The sequence below is a fragment of the Phocoena phocoena genome, chromosome 7, assembly GCF_963924675.1.
Source record: "Phocoena phocoena chromosome 7, mPhoPho1.1, whole genome shotgun sequence".
Lineage (NCBI taxonomy): Eukaryota > Metazoa > Chordata > Mammalia > Artiodactyla > Phocoenidae > Phocoena > Phocoena phocoena.
The window spans coordinates 57,099,997-57,117,581 of NC_089225.1; the positions used below are offsets into that span (position 1 = coordinate 57,099,997).

Consider the following 17,585-nt stretch of genomic DNA (forward strand, 5'->3'; position numbering starts at 1 on the left):
TTGAGCCCTGAGGTCCCTAATCAGCCTTCCTTCTTTTACCCAACTTTCAGTCTTTTGATAATTGATGTATATATTCTGTCCAGGGTCTTTTGTCATCATTATTGTGAGGAATAAAACATATTTATTCAACTCGTCTAGAACTGGAAGAACTCTTACATAATATTTTAAAAGTATAGAAGTCAGCAGAGCTTCATTATCTAAAAATAATGTTGATGTGCCTCGTATTCTGTGTACACGGAAGTCACAGGTCCAGCTGGAAATGGCTGTTAGTAACAACCTACCCCAGTGTCTTCTTTTCACAAAGACAACGAAGCTCAGAGAGGCTAAATGACTTGTTCAAGTTGCTCAGCCAGAAACTGGTAGAACTGAGATTTAAACCTTGGCTTCCTAATTCCCAGCCTCTGCTCTTCCCACTGAGTGATATATATACCACTTTTCACCAGCAGTACACCATGTACGCTGAGTTATTGTTTTCAGGGTTGAAGATGAATTTGCTATTTTCAACCTCTTATTCAATAATGTATGTTGTACCTATTATTTGTTGTATATACTTGAGTTTAAAAGGCTCTGCTGTATTTTACTGTTATAGAAATCTATATGTGATTTGGCAAGCACTTTTAAAAAGCAGCGATAAAACCTACCCATTATATTCTTGTTTTGTCACATTCTTTCCTAAGTAAGTGGAAATCCACTAGAAGGTAAAACAGTAAAATTTAGATGCATCCACAGAATATCAAAACATCTGAATGGCACTAATGGTCTGATACTAATATTAATGTTTTTCCTTTGAACGTTTGCAGTTACCTCCCATTTTACACATCAGCAAATGCCTAATTTATTTGTGACTCAGTGAAAACTGGATAAAGAGATGACTGAGCTCAGATTTAGGTATTTAACAAGAAGGGAAATGTTTCCTAAACTCATATTCTTTCTTACATTTGGATAAGATTAAACTATGGGACAATATATTATGCTCAATTTTAGAAATAAATTTCAAAGGTCAAATTTTTTGGCAGGATTGGATATGAAGTCCTTCAAAAGACCAAAGGATAGGGTAAAGGCATTAAAATGAAGTATCGTTATACCCTTAAGTTCACAGTGCAATATACCAGCTCTGCACTTGCTCTGAAAATTGCTGCTTCAGGGACTAGCAGTATATCAATATTTCAGGTTGCTATTAAGACTTTATTTGGTTTTCACACTTATTTATTAAAGTCATATAACTTCTATAGAGTTCAGTTTCTCCCAGGGAAGCTCTACAGTATAAGTGAAAAAAAAAGTCCATAAAAAATTATTTCATTTGTTGCATCTCTTGGTTTGGTAGGTTATTTTTATGTTACAATTAAATCACATTGCCCCCTCCCAATTCTTCAAGTTAATAAGCACAGAATAAACACATGAAAGAAGGAATGAGAAATTCAAATCATATTTCATTCTGTCCTTATTAATCAAGTATTTCTATTAGAATATTAACTTGAGGTTACTTTCAGATTTTTCTGGGCTTGATTTCTCTAAAAAACATGCATGCTTTATATCTAAAAAGCACAGAAACCTATTTTTTGAAATAAATAGCTGATATTATTTATATTCTATTGATAGGATTAAGGGGTAATGTTAATGTGTGTTTTGAAAGGAAAGGTAATCATTCATTCTTTTCTATGAGTGTTCCTATTTTAAATTAATTGCAAGTAGAAGTTTTATTTTAAAACATGTCTCTTAGCTGTCCCTACCTCCACCTCCACACCCACCCAGGAAAAGTGGGACTAGCCCATTTCTAACATGCATCAGAAGTCATTATTTTCGGAAGCAAAATTAAGAAGAATACTTTGTTCTTTGGGATATTTATGAAAACATTGTTTTCAATTAAAAGGAGCTACATGAAAGTCGTAAGCAAGTCTAACCAATTTCTCATTGGGTTACAAGGACAAACATAACTTTTTAGGTACAATCAAAGCAGTAATTAAAATCGAAGACATCACTTCCCCTTCTCCAACCTAAAAGTTAAGTGCTTGTATACGCAAAGCAATAAATACATTTTATTATTAGGAAAAATACTGCTGCCATTTCCTTTTGGGGGCCGGCAGCAATGATAATGATACACTGGAAAAATGAAGTCACTTTCATACATAACCAACACTAAGTTGATGTGTCTGATTTACAATTATCCGGCTTAACTTCTTAGAATATTTTGGGAAGGCTAAAATGAAAACAATTCAGGAATGCTGGTAGAATAATGATCTTTTTCATGAGAGAGATGTTTGGTGATCTTATAATAGATTACTTTAACCTATAAGCTTAAATTTCATAAAGAAAGGAAAAATGGTCTGGGAAAATTATTCCATCTGAACAACAATGATCCTTTGCACTTAACTTTTGAAGGCCACTTACTTTGCTCGTAAAGGAGCACCACTCCCAAGCTGCAGTTAGATGGTCTCTTGTAACGTCATTTTACTCACTTTAAAGAAGCCTAACGTAAGGGAGACTGTGGTAGGTGAGACATTTAACGCCGACTGTGGAACCTCATGTTGTGGAGTTTTGGGAAGATCATGTCTGCAATGACTGCATCCCCATGACTGTCCCTGATGCTCCCTCAGTTGTCCTTGTCAGCGGTGGGCGTTGAGCAAGCCTAGAGCTTTCAGTACTGAAGGGACAGCTTGCTTGCTATTAGCTGGATTCAGTCTGATTCCTTCAGCTACTCTGCCACCAGCCTGGTGACTGGAACATCACCCAACACTTCGCATAATGTTAAAAAAAAAAAAAAAAAAAAAAGAGGGGGGTGGTGGGATACAAAACTGCTGCTTTTGGTAAACATTCCTTTAAAAATTCCTGACAACCTCTCTTCTGCCTTGGTGGATTTTGAAAAAAGAAACCAGAACAAAGCAAGCTGTCTTAGGGATCAAAAGCAGATAAATACATCTCTTTTCTGATAGGCAGTATTACTTCCATTTTTCTTTGGAAGTAAAAGCTTTAATGCTTAGTGGCTAATGTATTAGTCTCCTGTTGCCGCTGTAACAAATAACCATAAACTCAGTGGTTTAAAACAACATGAGTGTATCATCTAACAGTTCTGGAGGTCAGAAGCCCAAAATCAGTTTCACTGGACTGAAATCAAGGCCTTAGCAAGCCTAAGATCTCCTTCTGGAGGTTCCAGGGGAGAATCTGTTTCTTGCCTTGCCTTTTCCAGCTTCCAGAGGCTGCCTGCATTCATTGGCTCATGGCCCCCTTCCCCCATCTTCAAAGCTAGCAGCATAGCATCTTTGCTCTTTTCTGACCTCTGCTTCTGTTCTTATACCTTTTATCTGACTCAGCCTCTTTTGCCTCCCTCTTACAGGGACGCTTTGATCGTGATTACACTGGGCCACTCTGACAGTCCACAGTAATCTCCCCACCTCAACTTCATTAACTTAATCACAGACTCTTCTTTGCCATGAGAGGAAACAGCCACAGGTTCTAGGCATTAGGAAGTAGACATCTTTGGGGAGCCAACGTTCACCCTACCACCGTTAGTTCTCTCTCACGAAGTTCTTAATTCTTTGCATTGTTTTATATAAAGTAGATGGCTCAAAGGTCAGGAAGAGCCACTTCAGATGAAAGAATCCCACCGTCAATCTAAATGTAATTAGTTGTCGTAGAAAACAGAAGTAATTCAAATCCTAACCTTTCGTATTTTTAAAAAATTATATTGCTCAGTAATCGGGCTGCAATCACACAGAATATAATGCTTTTGAAGACAAGATATAACATAAAATGAAAAGGCTTTTCTTTACACTGTTGACATTTACTCACAATAAAAAGTGGAGGCTATTCAAGTGGGTGGCTATGGGATGGGGTGAATCATTTTCTTTCTTCTTTTCCTTCACATTATCACTATCATAAACATTCCAAAACATTTCTTCTAAACATGATATGGGGTTGTAGCATATGGCCAAAGATTATTCACATGTGCTGTGCTAGTTCTCTGCTAATAGCTGACTCAGAATTTCCATGTAGATGGCCTTCACTCTTTCAAAATGTAAACGATAAACATCATCACTCTAGTAAAAGAAAAGCTTTTACATTAGTGACAGTCTTAAAATGTGTAAGAAACCGTTGTAGTCCCAGCTGGTCAAGGCTATGCCATAAAGGCAAACCAGGCTTGTGAAGACGACCATTCTTCGAGCAGGTGATTTGTGCTTTGGAAAGGGCACTCCATTTGCCTTTGAAACACCACAACGATGTGGATGTTCTTAACTACACGACTATGTTCCGTTCAAAGGCTCAATCACAACCTTCTTCCAGTTCAAAGGCTCAACCACAACCTTCCTAGTGATGGGTCCTCATCCTGACTCTGGGTAACCACCAGCCAGAAAGACAATGTTGTCCTCATTTATTCTCTGGGCAGAGAACTGCAAATGGGGCTGTCAGCCCTCTAGGATGTTGGAGGAATTAGACTGGCTCTGAGCTGAGGCTCTCCTTGACGGACACCTCTGCACAGTTCAAAGTCAAGACGTGAGGAATTCTTCCCCCTCCTCATGGCAGCGAGGTCCCTGAACGGATCTAGCTAGTGATACATGCCTGGAACCTTATCATGCCTTAGTGGCGCTAAGGGAGTTAGAACTGAAGGAAGGGCGACTTGGAACGTTCACATGCAACGCATACCACACCTTGCTATTCAAAGAAAAGGCAATTTAGAAATATCAAACCCCAGAAGTTTCTGCACATAATGGACAGCGAAAATATTCCATTAGGAATCATGTCACAAAAGAAATGTGGATTTTTACAGTGCTAAATTTGACAGAATTACTTCAGTTACCATTTTGAAATACTTTACTCTTCACATACATTTTTAGAGTTAAGCTTCAGGCAAAAGACATGTAAGAAGGTATTTTTTAGTTTTACAATTTAAATAGCAGAAAGAAACTTCTATGACCTAACATTACACATCTGAAATTTAAATAACTATTTTTAAGCCTACACCAGAATTTAGAGCAGTTTGAATAAATGGCCAGTACTCAGTATAGTTGTTCTATACAAATGAATTTCACACTATGTGAATAACTACTTATTTCATAAAGCATTTCAATAAATCCCTGAGTTGGTTATTTCTTTATGTGGAAACCTTCAAGTTTCTAAATTTAAATCTAAAATACTATGGTCATATTTTATAAAGAGGATATGGCATATTCAAGATTTTAAAATGTCAGAAACAAAATATTAGTGACTAAGTGGTTTTTCAGAATTTGGTAATCATCTTTTAAGATAAATTCACAGATTTTTAAAGGTTCAATTTGATTTCACAAAAGTTAGTAAGGACAATTCAGCTTAACAAGTTATCTTTAAAATTCAGTTTCTAAGGCAACAATCATAGGTCCCTGTACACTGCTTTAAAAAAATCATTCTTATAAATTTAGTTGCTGCAACATCAAAGGCAAGGCAAATATAACTGCCTTACTTTTATCTCCTTTTATCAGACTTTCTGAACAAGACAACTTCTCTCTTTTTAAAGGACCAGACTGCTGCCCATTAAGTACAAGAAGGTGAAGGGCAGATAAAATATCAATAGTCAAATTGGCTGCCTGAGAAATCCAGCCTGTTGCATGTTAAGAGCAAACGGGGGTCCAGCCCATTTTATGTGCAGAATAACAAAGCTCCTCATGAGTTACTCCTTATAGCTTCATAACTTACACAATCAGGCGAAAAGGGAAGAGCTCTTACCTGCACATCTCACTCCCTGAGCAATGAGTCCCCACATGAAGTTGGCACAGTATTCACACCAGTGCGGCCCCCTGAATGTGTGGACCTGAAAAAGAGTAGTGACAAAGTGGCCCGAGGGGAGATTACAGATGAGGAGATTATTTCCCTTCCAAGCAGTCATACACAAGCTATAGTCAGGATCAAGAGGCACAATATGGTTACAGTTAGAAAAACCTTGGTTGAGTAGAACTGCCAAGCAGTTACAATTTCCTTCAGAGCTTGATTTCCTCTTTGTTTTAGAAATGGTGATAAATCAAACCAATATTCTGCTATTTACTTTTGAAAACAATTTCTACAGTGGAATTTTCCAACGGGTCCCCTCCAGCTGGAAGCAGTCTCATCTATGCGCTATACAAGTACGGGCATATTCTGAGCGCTATGGCATGGATGGGGATGAGGAGTGATGTAGATAGAATCTGTCTGTAAGGATTTTGTCAGATGATCCATCTCCTGTCCTCTGTGACCACAGTCAGGGCCACGGGTGGTGAAGGTGGTATTTAGTGGCTGGTTACAACAGAATCATCCAAAAGGGCTAATATCTGTTCAGAACCATTTGATACTATGTTAGCAAAAGAAAATGAATATATTTTAGAAACTGCAGAAGCTAGTTGATCAGAAACCCTGTTTGAATACAGAAATTATTCACTCATCTTTCCAGCTCATAAAGGTTTTACTGCATCTGATTCTTTTATCCCTAAGAAAGGAACCTCCAAAGAAGAAGGATTCAAATGCCAAGATTCCTATAGACTTTATGGATAGGAAAGAGAAGCCATTCTAGCTTAATCTAAATGAAAAAATATTGGTAGAATAGAGAAGCAATAAATCCAAACCCCAAACATTAAAGAATAAAAGAAAAAATACCTTGAATATTATCAGTAACACTTTAAGACTTCTGAGCAAATATTGGCTAAAAATGTACTCAAGAAATAAGTCAGGGCTTCCCTGGTGGCGCAGCGGTTGAGAGTCCGCCTGCTGATGCAGGGGACACGGGTTCGTGCCCCGGTCCGGGAAGATCCCACATGCCGCGGAGCGGCTGGGCCCGTGAGCCATGGCCGCTGAGCCTGTGCTCCGCAACGGGAGAGGCCACAATAGTGAGAGGCCCGCGTACCGCAAAAAAAAAAAAAAAAAAAGTCAAGAGAAAAGGGAGGGACAGGGAACAAGGAAGTTACTGATCTGTATCAAATTGCATTTACTAGAGATAATTTCTTACATATATATGATTTCCTCCATCAGAAAACAGTAATACAAGAGAGGGAAAATCACAAAGTGTGACGATTTGATTTCAACATAAATATCTGCCAAAACAGCTATGGCAAATAATGAAATTCACAGCTAAGACTGTCATTGTTACTACTGTTCTATTTATATAAGTGATTTTTTGTTTGTTGGTTAGTTATCTATTTTATACACAGTAGTGTGTATATGTTAATCCCAGCCTCCTAATTTATCCCTCCCCCTTTCCCCTTTCCTCTTTGGTAAACATTCTGTTTTGGAAATAAGTTCATCTGTGTCTTTTCCTTCGTTTTAGATTCCGCATATAAACGATATCATATGGTATTTGTGTTTCTCTGTCTGGCTTACTTCACTCAGTATGATAATCTCTAGGTTCATCCATGTTACTGCAAGTGGCATTATTTCATTCTTCTTTATGGCTTAGTAGTATTCCATCATGTGTGTGTGTATGTGTATGTCTTCTTTATCCATTCATCTGCTGATGGACATTTAGGTTGCTTCCATGTTTTGGCTATTGTAAATAGTGCTGCAATGAACTTTGGGGTTCTTGTATCTTTCCGAATTATGGTTTTCTTCAGATATACGCCAAGGAGTGGGATTGCTGGATCATATGGTAGTTCTATTTTTAGATTTTTAGGGAACCACCATACTGTTCTCTATAGTGGCTGCACCAATTTACATTCCCACCAACAGTATAGGAGGGTTTCCTTTTCTCCACACCCTCTCCAGCATTTATTGTTTGTGGACTTTTTAAAGATGGCCATTCTGACCGGTGTGAGGTGATACCTCACTGTAGTTCTGATTTGCATTTCTCTAATAATTAGCAATGTTGAGCATCTTTTTATATGCCTTTTGGCTATCTGTATGTCTTCTTTGGAGAAATGTCTGTTTAGGTCTTCTGCCCATTTTCTGATTGGATAGTTTGTTTGATATTGAGCTATACGAGCTGTTTGTATATTTTGTTGGTCACATAGTTGGCAAATATTTTCTCCCATTCTGTAGGTTGTCTTTTCATTTTGTTTACGGTTTCCTTTGCTGTGCAAAAGCTTTTAAGTTTAATTAGGTCTTATTTGTATATTAGTAAGTGATTTTTAATATATAAATAAATAAATAAATAAACGTACTTCAAACTTGAGGCTACTGAACATAAGACTTACCCTGAATGTGAGATACATATATTCCATTTAGAAAAACCACGACAATTAATTTATGACATGCCACTGATTATAAGCTTAATCCCAATTTCAGAGATGTTAAAATGAAAAAAAAAAAAGCATATAGTAGAATCAATGAAATATGGTGTATCAGAATTCGAAATACTACTACTGGCCAAAATATCCATATATGGTAGCAGTGAATAACCCAGGGTTCATTCCAAGCAGGTATGTGCTTGTGACTCTGATCACTGCCAAGTAAGCTCAAGTACAAAATGCTGTGTTGATTTTGAAAAGGCAGCCATAATCACTTCTATGTCTTTTATGGAAAAGGGTCAGGAATGCAGATACAGTTGCTTCTGGATTGTTAATGATGTTCACAGCCTGTAAACTGAAAGCATTTCCTGGAGTTCCTGAAGCCGAGCTCAAGATCAGCTTTCAGATAGTCTGTGATGTCTTTATTTTCTTCTGTGTTCCTCTGAGTGAATAAAACTGGATAAAGTATGTAATCTTGCTTTTAATCTGAGGCGGATGAGTGAAATAGATAGCACTGACTCATATTTTAAAAGTTATATAATCATGAAATACCTAGAGAATTGTGAAGTTATTTTTAGGGGAAGTCTCAGGATAATCCAGTTTTACTTAACTTGGTAAGGTTAATAAATTGGATTAGAAGTGTGGAGGAAGTCTGGCTTTGTACCTGCCAGTTAACTCATGATAAAGGGTGTTAAAGTTCTACTGGTATGTAAACTACTGAAACAGAGAAGGGCTCTTGGCAAACACAACTGGGTATTGAGATGTTGTGATAGAACCAATTCCCTTCCTTCACCTTCACAAAGCAGTAATGAATGTGGCCTTTTGAAAACCTTGGGGCATTTCTTCATATTACATATGCTGAAGGAAGGGTTTCACTGTCCAAGCGGCCCAATGTTCTCTAATCAGAGGATCACACACGTATCTCAGAAAGTAAATCTTCAGGAAATTGTTCTTTATACATTTCCTTCTTGGACAGGTTTTTATAAAGGCATCTTGGGGGCTGGTTTTAGTGGTGGTGGTGTTTTTACTTTTGTTTGTTTAAACTGTTTGTAAGGCAGGTTATGTAGCTCTCCAGGAAATGGTTCTAGAAGTAGGCCTTGAAGCACTGGAAGCTTACTAAACTTGTATTTGTATAACAGGATTTAACTGGATTCCCTTTTGAATTTTTGTATCTCAAATTTGTTATTTCTTAAATTTTGTTTGTTTTGTGACTTTCATGACGCTGGATTGTATTTGTAAAAATGGAGTATTGTAGTCTTTTTGTCTTTTTTATTCCCCTAGAGGTCATCAAAACAAATAGACGTCACTCATTAATTATTTTTATTCATTCATAAACAGTTATTAGGTGATGACATATACAAAGATTAAACCAAATATTGGCCCAAGGAATTCACCATAGGTTTCTCTTGTTAAATCTAATGTGAAAAGCCTCTTCTGAAAGTGTCTGCAAAGTGTGAGGGTAGCTGGGGTGGGCACTGCTCGGGTATTATGTGTGAGCTGCGGCTTCCAGGATGAGCAGGGTCAGCCAGGTGAGCAGAACAGGCCTGAATGGGGGTAGGCGTGTTGGAGCGGGGTGCGTTAGGTGACCCTAATGACCGGCGTGGCAGGAGTTGAGAGGCAAACAGGGCTTCTTCCACGCCTACAAATGTATACTTTGTTCAGTCAGCAATGCAGGGCCACTGAAGATTTTTAAGGAAAGTGACACAGTCGAGGGGACAAGGCTGGAGGAAGACAGACTAGGGTGCTACAGCAGTAGTCCAGGTAACAGATGACACGGATCTGAACTCAGACAGCACTGATGGAGAACGTGGGGCAGAATCAACAGCGCTTGGTGACTAACTGAATCAGAGGCAAAGGAGAGAGGAAGAACTGAGGGCTAACTCTTAGGGGGAAGATGGCATTAACAGGGGGAAGAGAAGTAGCAGAACAGGTTTGGAAGTGAGGTGGGAGGGAAACAGTGGAAGAGATGGAAATGACTGATTGAAGATTCCTGAGAAAGAGGAGATAACCCATGGAGTAAGGTTCCTGAGGGCAACCAATGGAGATGGGAGCCAGGGCAGAGGGATTAGTTTTGAATAAGAGAAAACTCAGCTCTTCCCCTTCCCTGTGTTGGCAGGGCCAAGGGTAAGGGGGAGAGGATGGCTGTACAGTGCAGGAGTGGTGGGGGCTGGGGGCAGAAGGCTAAGGCAGTTCATACCCAATGGTCTAGTTTCTGTGTGTTAGGAAGTAAGTTCAGTCATGGAGCCAATGAAGAGTTTAGAAAAAGTGGGGAATAGGAACTGAAACTGGCCAGAAATTCAGAGAAGGGCTGTTGGACTTGAAAGCAAGCTTCTTTCCTGGATGTCATTACAATCATACTATAACAGTGTCAAGTGCATTAAAGAAAAAGTGACAAATACTTTCTTTTAAAAAGGGTGATTGTGTTATATTTGAGCTTTATCTAAATGTTTTATTTTATATGCAGTTTTAAGTTATCAGTGATGTTTTTATCACATATTTTACCAATTCAGAAAAAGGTATCTTTTTTTTTTTTTTTTTTTTTTTTTTTTGGCGCGGGCCTCTCACTGTTGTGGCCTCTCCCGCCGCCAACGCGCAGGCCCAGCGGCCATGGCTCACAGGCCCAGCCGCTGTGGCTCACGGGCCCAGCCGCTCCGTGGCACGTGGGATCCTCCCAGACCGGGGCACGAACCCGCGTCCCCTGCATCGGCAGGCGGACTCCCAACGACTGCGCCACCAGGGAAGCCCGAAAAAGGTATCTTTAACAAGTCAGTTGCACAAATTGTACAACTTAGAATAGCTCTGCATTTGTTCTCCTCTACCTAGCACGACGGAAACAGGGTGCTGTTCCTGCAGATGAGGCTCTAGGGCACTGACACCTGCAGATAATTCTGCTTCCTAGATATGGTTGTATTTTGATTACCCGTCTCAAAATGATCAAATCAGAATGTAACAGGCATTCAAAACGCAATAATTAAAAGGTCAAAAGTTGCATCTTGGGGGTTCTTTCTGCTTAGGAGAATGCTAAGAAAGAGCTAGGGTGGGATCTGGTAGAAAGGAGGCCTGAGTGGTTCACGAGGAGTGCAGGAGCTCGGGCCAAGCCCTGGTTTATAAGACAGAGTGACTTGTGCCTGTGATTCCCTGTAGTGTAGCAGACGCCCTTAGACATCTGCACAGGTCAACACCCAGGGAATCAAGGTTACTGACGTCTTCATAACAGAACACAACGAACACTCATTAAGTGACATTTTCCATTTTTAGGGGATTTCAATTCTAAATTGCCCCAGATTTTTATGTTTTCATAAGTTTGTGTTTTAGTTTTCCTGCCTCTTCTTATTCTCCAAAGTTGTTGGCTCTTTTTCTTTCCTCCTAACCCTTCTCCCTTTTCCATCCACCAGTTCTTAGTTATGGACCAGGAAATCTGATAACTTTGCTAGCGCTGGATATAAATCAAGAAAATGTGTCATCTGTCTTCCTCTTGAAGATGTTAAGAAACCAAACCAAACGAAACCCACCGAATTTCTGGTTCCTTGTCTGTGTTTCTTGTAGCTGAGGCTGAGGGACGGTGGTCTTGTGAGAAAGGAGGTGTTAGCACCTTGCTTTTTATTCTGTGACATTATTTAGTCTCTAGTTACTGTTTTGTATAAGCAGAAGCCACCTCTGTTTCTGCTGTTTACTGTATGACCATAATGACATACATTGGCTTTATAAGGTGGGAAAATAACCAAATTCCTTTATAAACAGGACTGTTTCTTCCTTAGAGTTATTTAAACAAATCACTTGATCATTTTATAAAAAAGGGATTCCTTTGGGGGATGTTTTGGTATCAATCAGCATCATCATATAACAGTATCAGTGAGGTCAGAGATGGTCCTGAGAAAAGTAACCTCGTAAGTTGGCCACAAGTATGTTTTTTCTAGGCCACCTCCAAAGCTTTTGGTACATCTCAACAAATGAAAGTGACAGAGTACACGGCTTGAATTATACCTTCATGAACAAAGGGCATAGCAACTTATTTTAAAGACCTCTTCTCTTTTGCAACTGGAAAAAGGACAACTTTATTACCATGGCATCTGAGATTGCTCTCACCTGTGAATACCTCCTGTCACATCAATCACCTTAAAACTGGAGATGAAAGACTGGATTAACTAATGGACCCAAAAGAGTCTGTCACAGGGAGGGCAATGGTCAGAAGCAGGCTGAAAAGGACAGACAGCGAGGGAGATAGGTGGGCTACTGAGAGGCCCACGTGGCACAGGCCAAGGGTCCTGTATCTCTGGTGTACTGACCTAGGTAAAAACTGAAGCCATGCTCACTGGGCCTACTGTTATACTGACCCAAACCCTGGCTTCTATAAGAAAACCAGCATGTCTGCTTCTCATGTTTCTGATGTTCACATCTCCAGTTTGAATGTCAGTAACAGAAACAACGGAAAAGAATTCCATGCTATTAGAAGAGAAAGAAAAATTCAGCACATCTTCATTATCCCTTCCAGGCCATAACACTACCTGTAGAAATAAGCATGAATGCAAACAGCCAAGCAGCATGCCTGCAAAGCCTGCTGCAAATGTAAACTCTGTTGGACGCAGTAAGAACATTGGGGGAAATGAAATTGTGCTTGAGAAGGTGGGAATGACATTTCAGCTGCTGCTCTTAATTTGGGAGGCCCTGATGAGTCAGTTCTCCAGCGCGGTATTGGGCAATGAAGGGAGAGAACAGATGATCCAAATCGAAACGAAAGGAACATAGGTAGGCAGGCAGCTGGGCAGGAAAGGCTTTCTCTCTCTTTTTTTTTTCTTTTCCATTTTTATCTTTAGGGCAACCAGAATGTACTCTTTTAAGTAACCAATTTTAGCCTCACCAAGATGGCTTGATTTTGATCCAAAAGATTTGGAATTTAGAATTTGGGTCCTAATTTGACCTCTTCAGTTAAAGTATATGTTGATTTATACTACATAATGAGAAGAGAATGTAGAACATTGGCTATGATCATTAACAACAAATATATAAAATTGTATAGAGGTTCCCTACAGGAAAAAAAGGTAGGGAGGGGGAACTTAAAAATAGGAGTATCTTTTGTATCAAAGCAATACCTTCTTGCCTTGTTATTTAAACTATTAGTGGCCTTAACATTCTTCAGGAAAAACCTATAACAAACAGTAAGGTTTGGGTACGGTTAAGCCAGCAGCACTGATATCACGCTGACTATGCCTCCCCCTCTTGTCCTGATGGAATGGACATGAAAGGTGATGCCCACAGCAGGAAAGGCAGAAGGAATGCCCAGAGGACTTGCTGAAACATGGCTTTGAGCAGTACTTGGGGCTGGTGAGTGCCTGGTATAGGAGGCGCACACCCTCTGGCCAGCGGCAGACAGAATCTAGGAGGTTCTGTGTGCCTGGGGGCACTGGACAGCTGGCGAAGGGGCGCAGGTGCTAATAACAGCTTCTACAACTGGCCGGTACACATGATTGTGCAGGGACTCTGTGAGGCACACACTTCACCTCACAAGTAGTTAACACCATCAGAAGTATTACTGTGAAAAGCATGACAAATGATAGAAAACTCAGTGACCTAATGTTTCAAGAGTGAGAAAACTGTTCAAAATTGAGGGAGATAACTATAAAAGCCTGCTGGACATACCATGGTCATACCACAAATAAGTGGTATCCCCTTAAATATGAGAAATAACTACAGGAAAAAGCTGATATAACATGGTCAGGCTATGACAACACTAGTCCTACTTTACTAGTAGAGCAATTACTAGGACAACATTAATAATTTAACTCTTCTTCCACATGAAAAACATAAAAATGGTTTTTATTAATTGGCATATAAAACAGTACTTTAAACATGCACAGAATAAATAATGAATCATTATCAATTCTACTCACACAGTCCATTCACCATAATCCTATACAGGGCTTTATTAACAAAGTTTAAATTTCTTTATGGCTTCCTTCATGATTTATATTTCCCTATCAACACTAGCCCAATGAAGGGGAAATATCTCCAAAATTACAGCTGAGGGACTTCCCCTGGAGGTCCAGTGGTTAAGACTCTGAGCTTCCACTGCAGGGGGCACAAGTTCGATCCCTGGTCAGGATCCTGTGGTGCGGCCAAAAGTAAATAAATAAATAAGTTACAGCTGAGCTGATGTGGTGCAAATGAACTTGCTCAGAATCGTACACAACCACATTAAGGCCGGAACACGAACGCAGTTTCTGGTGTCAAGGTTCTGTTCTAAGCTGCAAGAGTGGCCCCTTGCACAAAGCCATCGACTTGAAATCCAGGCATCAGGCAGTGGAAACACCAAAGTAATCAAGGCATTTATTTATTTATCACATTACAAGGTACAGTTTGTATAATAAATGATATAACAATAAATATCACCCAGTAATTAAAAAACACTTTCCATTTCAAAATACGGGTGTTTAAAGTATTAAAAAAACTATAATTTAATGTTTAGCCATTTTCCAGGTTTCAGAAGCAAATTTCTTCCTAATTTCTTTTCATCGGAGCTCTAATGAGAGCTTTACCTCTAAAGTGAATAACGGTTAAAGTTTAAACATGTCACATGCCATACCTAAAACACTTCTACTTTGACAGTTTAGTTTCATTACTTGGAATAATGTTTGCATTCAAATACCAGTAGTAAAAAAATATAGACACAGTGAATCAATACTTCAAAATACCAATCTCCTAAAGTTGTATTATGAAGGTATTGATATAACAGGAAAATAAAATCAATGAAGTCCACTGTGTAATACACAGCTGAGTGACAGATAATCTCTATACCACATTGCAGTATGTAAACTGAACACTGAGAGACAATAAAAGCCTCAGACTAATCCACATTATCTTATGATCCATAATTCCACAAAGCCTCCAAGTCTGTACTAATATTAACATTTCCACAAAACCAGATTTCAATTTCTCTTTGGTTTGGTTGTAAAAATGTCATCTAAAGCAGTCTGCTGTTAAAACATATTATATTATGAATAAAGTATTTCTCTAATACACCTGGAAAAAGGTTTGATTAAAATGTGCCAAAAATTATTAAACTATGTAGTTCAAACCCTTTTTAAAGCCCTAGTAAAAGAGATCCAGATTTTCTCCATTGTTTTTCTATTGGTTTAATTGGGTTTTTTTTCTAGTTTCCTAAGGTGGAAGGTAATTGATTTGACCTTTTTTTTCTTTCCCCAAATAAGCACTTAATGGTATCAATTTCACTTTAAGCACTACTTCGGCCAGGTTCCACAAATTTTGATGTGTTGTATTTTTCTTTTTATTCAGTTCAAAATATTTTCCAATGTCCCTGTGATTACTTCTTTAATTCATGAGTTATTTAACAATAAGTTGTTTAATTTCCAAATATGTGGGAACGTCTTCAGATATCTGTTATTGATTTTAAATTTAATTCTGTCATGGTAAGAGGATATACTTTGTGTGATTTCAATACTTTTACATTTATTGACACTTGTTTTATGGCCCAGAATATTGTCTATCTTGGTGAATCTTTCATGTTCACTTGAATAGTATGTGTATTCTGCTGTTGCCAATAGTATGTGTATTCTGCTGTTGCCAAGTAGAATACAAATATCAGCTAGGTCAAATTGGTTGATACTGTTGTTCAAGTCTTCTAAGCCCTTACTAATTTTCCATTGGTTCTATTTGTCTGTTTGTCTATTTGTCCTATGTCTGAGAGAGAAGTGTAGAGATCTCCATCTATAATTGTGGATTTGTCCATTTCACTTTTCAGTTCAGTTGTTGCTTTACATATTTTGAATCTCTGTTTTTAGGTGCATATAAAATTTAAATTATGTCCTCTGAATGAATTTTATTTTATTTATTTATTTATTTTTGGCTGTGTTGGGTCTTCGTTGCTGCACGCGGGCTTTCTCTAGCTGCGCAAGTGGGGGCTACTCTTTGTTGCGGTGTGAGGGTGTCTCGTTGCGGTGGCTTCTCTTGTTGTGGAGCACAGGTTCTAGGTTCACGGGCTTCAGTAGTTGTGGCATGCGGGCTCAGTAGTTGTGGCACACAGGCTTAGTTGCTCTGCGGCATGTGGGATCTTCCCGGACCAGGTATTGAACCTGTGTCCCTTGCATTGGCAGGTGGATTCTTAACCACTGTGCCACCAGGGAAGTCCTCTCTTAATGAATTTTAATGTTTTTACTGCCAATAATATTTATTCTGAAAACTACTATGTTTAGTATAAATATAGCTATTCTAATTTTCTTTGAATTACTGTCTATATGGTATATCTTTTTCTTTTTACCTCTCTGTGTCTTTAAAGTGGGGTTCTTGTGGACAGAATATAGTTGGGTCTTGGTTTTTAAATCCAATCTGACAACAACCTCTATCTTTTAATGGAGTGTTGAGTCTAGTTCCATTTAATGTAACTATCAGTATAATTGGGTTTAAATCTGTTATCTTGCTTTTTCCTTCTATATATTCCATTTGTTCCTTTTTCTCTTTTCTTGCATAATTTTGGATAAATTACATACTTTTTATGAATCCATTTTGCCTCCTCTATTAGCTTATAACTACTTTATTCTTTAGACTTCTAAGGTTTACAGTACACATCTTTAACAATATTATAGTCTACCCTCAATATTATACCACTTCACGTATACTGCATTTTACGACAGTACATTTCCACTCCTCTTACCCTGTAATTTATGATATTGTTATTTGTTTTACTTGTACAAACTACATATTACTACTTTTGCTTTAAACAGTAAACTTATGTTTTAAAAAACACTAAAATGAAGGAAAAGAAACATTTTACACTTACCTATATGTTTACCATTTCTGGCATTCTTTATTTTGTACAGATCTAAATTTCCATCTGAAATTATTTTCCTTCTGTCTGAAGAACTTCCTTTAATATTCTTATAGCATAGGTCTCTTGGTAATGGATTCACTCCATTTTTCTTTGTTTAAAAAACAAATATTTTGTCTTCATTTTTGAAAGATAGTTTTGCTGGATATAGAATTCTAGGTTATAGTTTTTGTTGTTGTCGTCGCGTACTTTGAAAATATTATTCCATTGTCTTGCATAGTTGCTGATGAGAATTTTGCTGTCATTCTTTTTTTTTTTTTTTTGGCGCTACGCGGGCCTCCCACTGTTGTGGCCTCTCCTGTTGCAGAGCACAGGCTCCGGATGCGCAGGCTCAGCGGCCATGGCTCACGGGCCCAGCCGCTCCATGACATGTGGGATCTTCCCAGACCGGGGCACGAACGCGTGTCCCCTGCATCGGCAGGCAGACTCTCAACCACTGCGCCGCCAGGGAAGCCCTGCTGTCATTCTTTATTCATCTGTATGTAACAAATATTCTTCCCACTTCCCCTGCTGCTTTTTAAAGAACTTTGTAAAATATGTAAGAGTACCAGTGACAAAGGAAAATAATCCATGTTTCTCTGTTGACATAT

At 38.6% G+C, this 17,585-nt stretch overlaps 1 protein-coding gene across 2 annotated transcripts in view; it reads right to left on the reverse strand.

Moving 5' to 3' along the window:
• The window catches only part of CHN1 (chimerin 1), a 177,242-nt gene that overhangs the window by 17,084 nt on the left and 142,573 nt on the right, over positions 1-17,585 (reverse strand). For both annotated transcript variants that reach the window (XM_065881173.1, XM_065881174.1), the window contains exon 9: positions 5,695-5,779. In XM_065881173.1, coding sequence (XP_065737245.1) covers positions 5,695-5,779 — 85 coding nt within the window. The remainder of the gene's footprint in view (positions 1-5,694; positions 5,780-17,585) is intronic.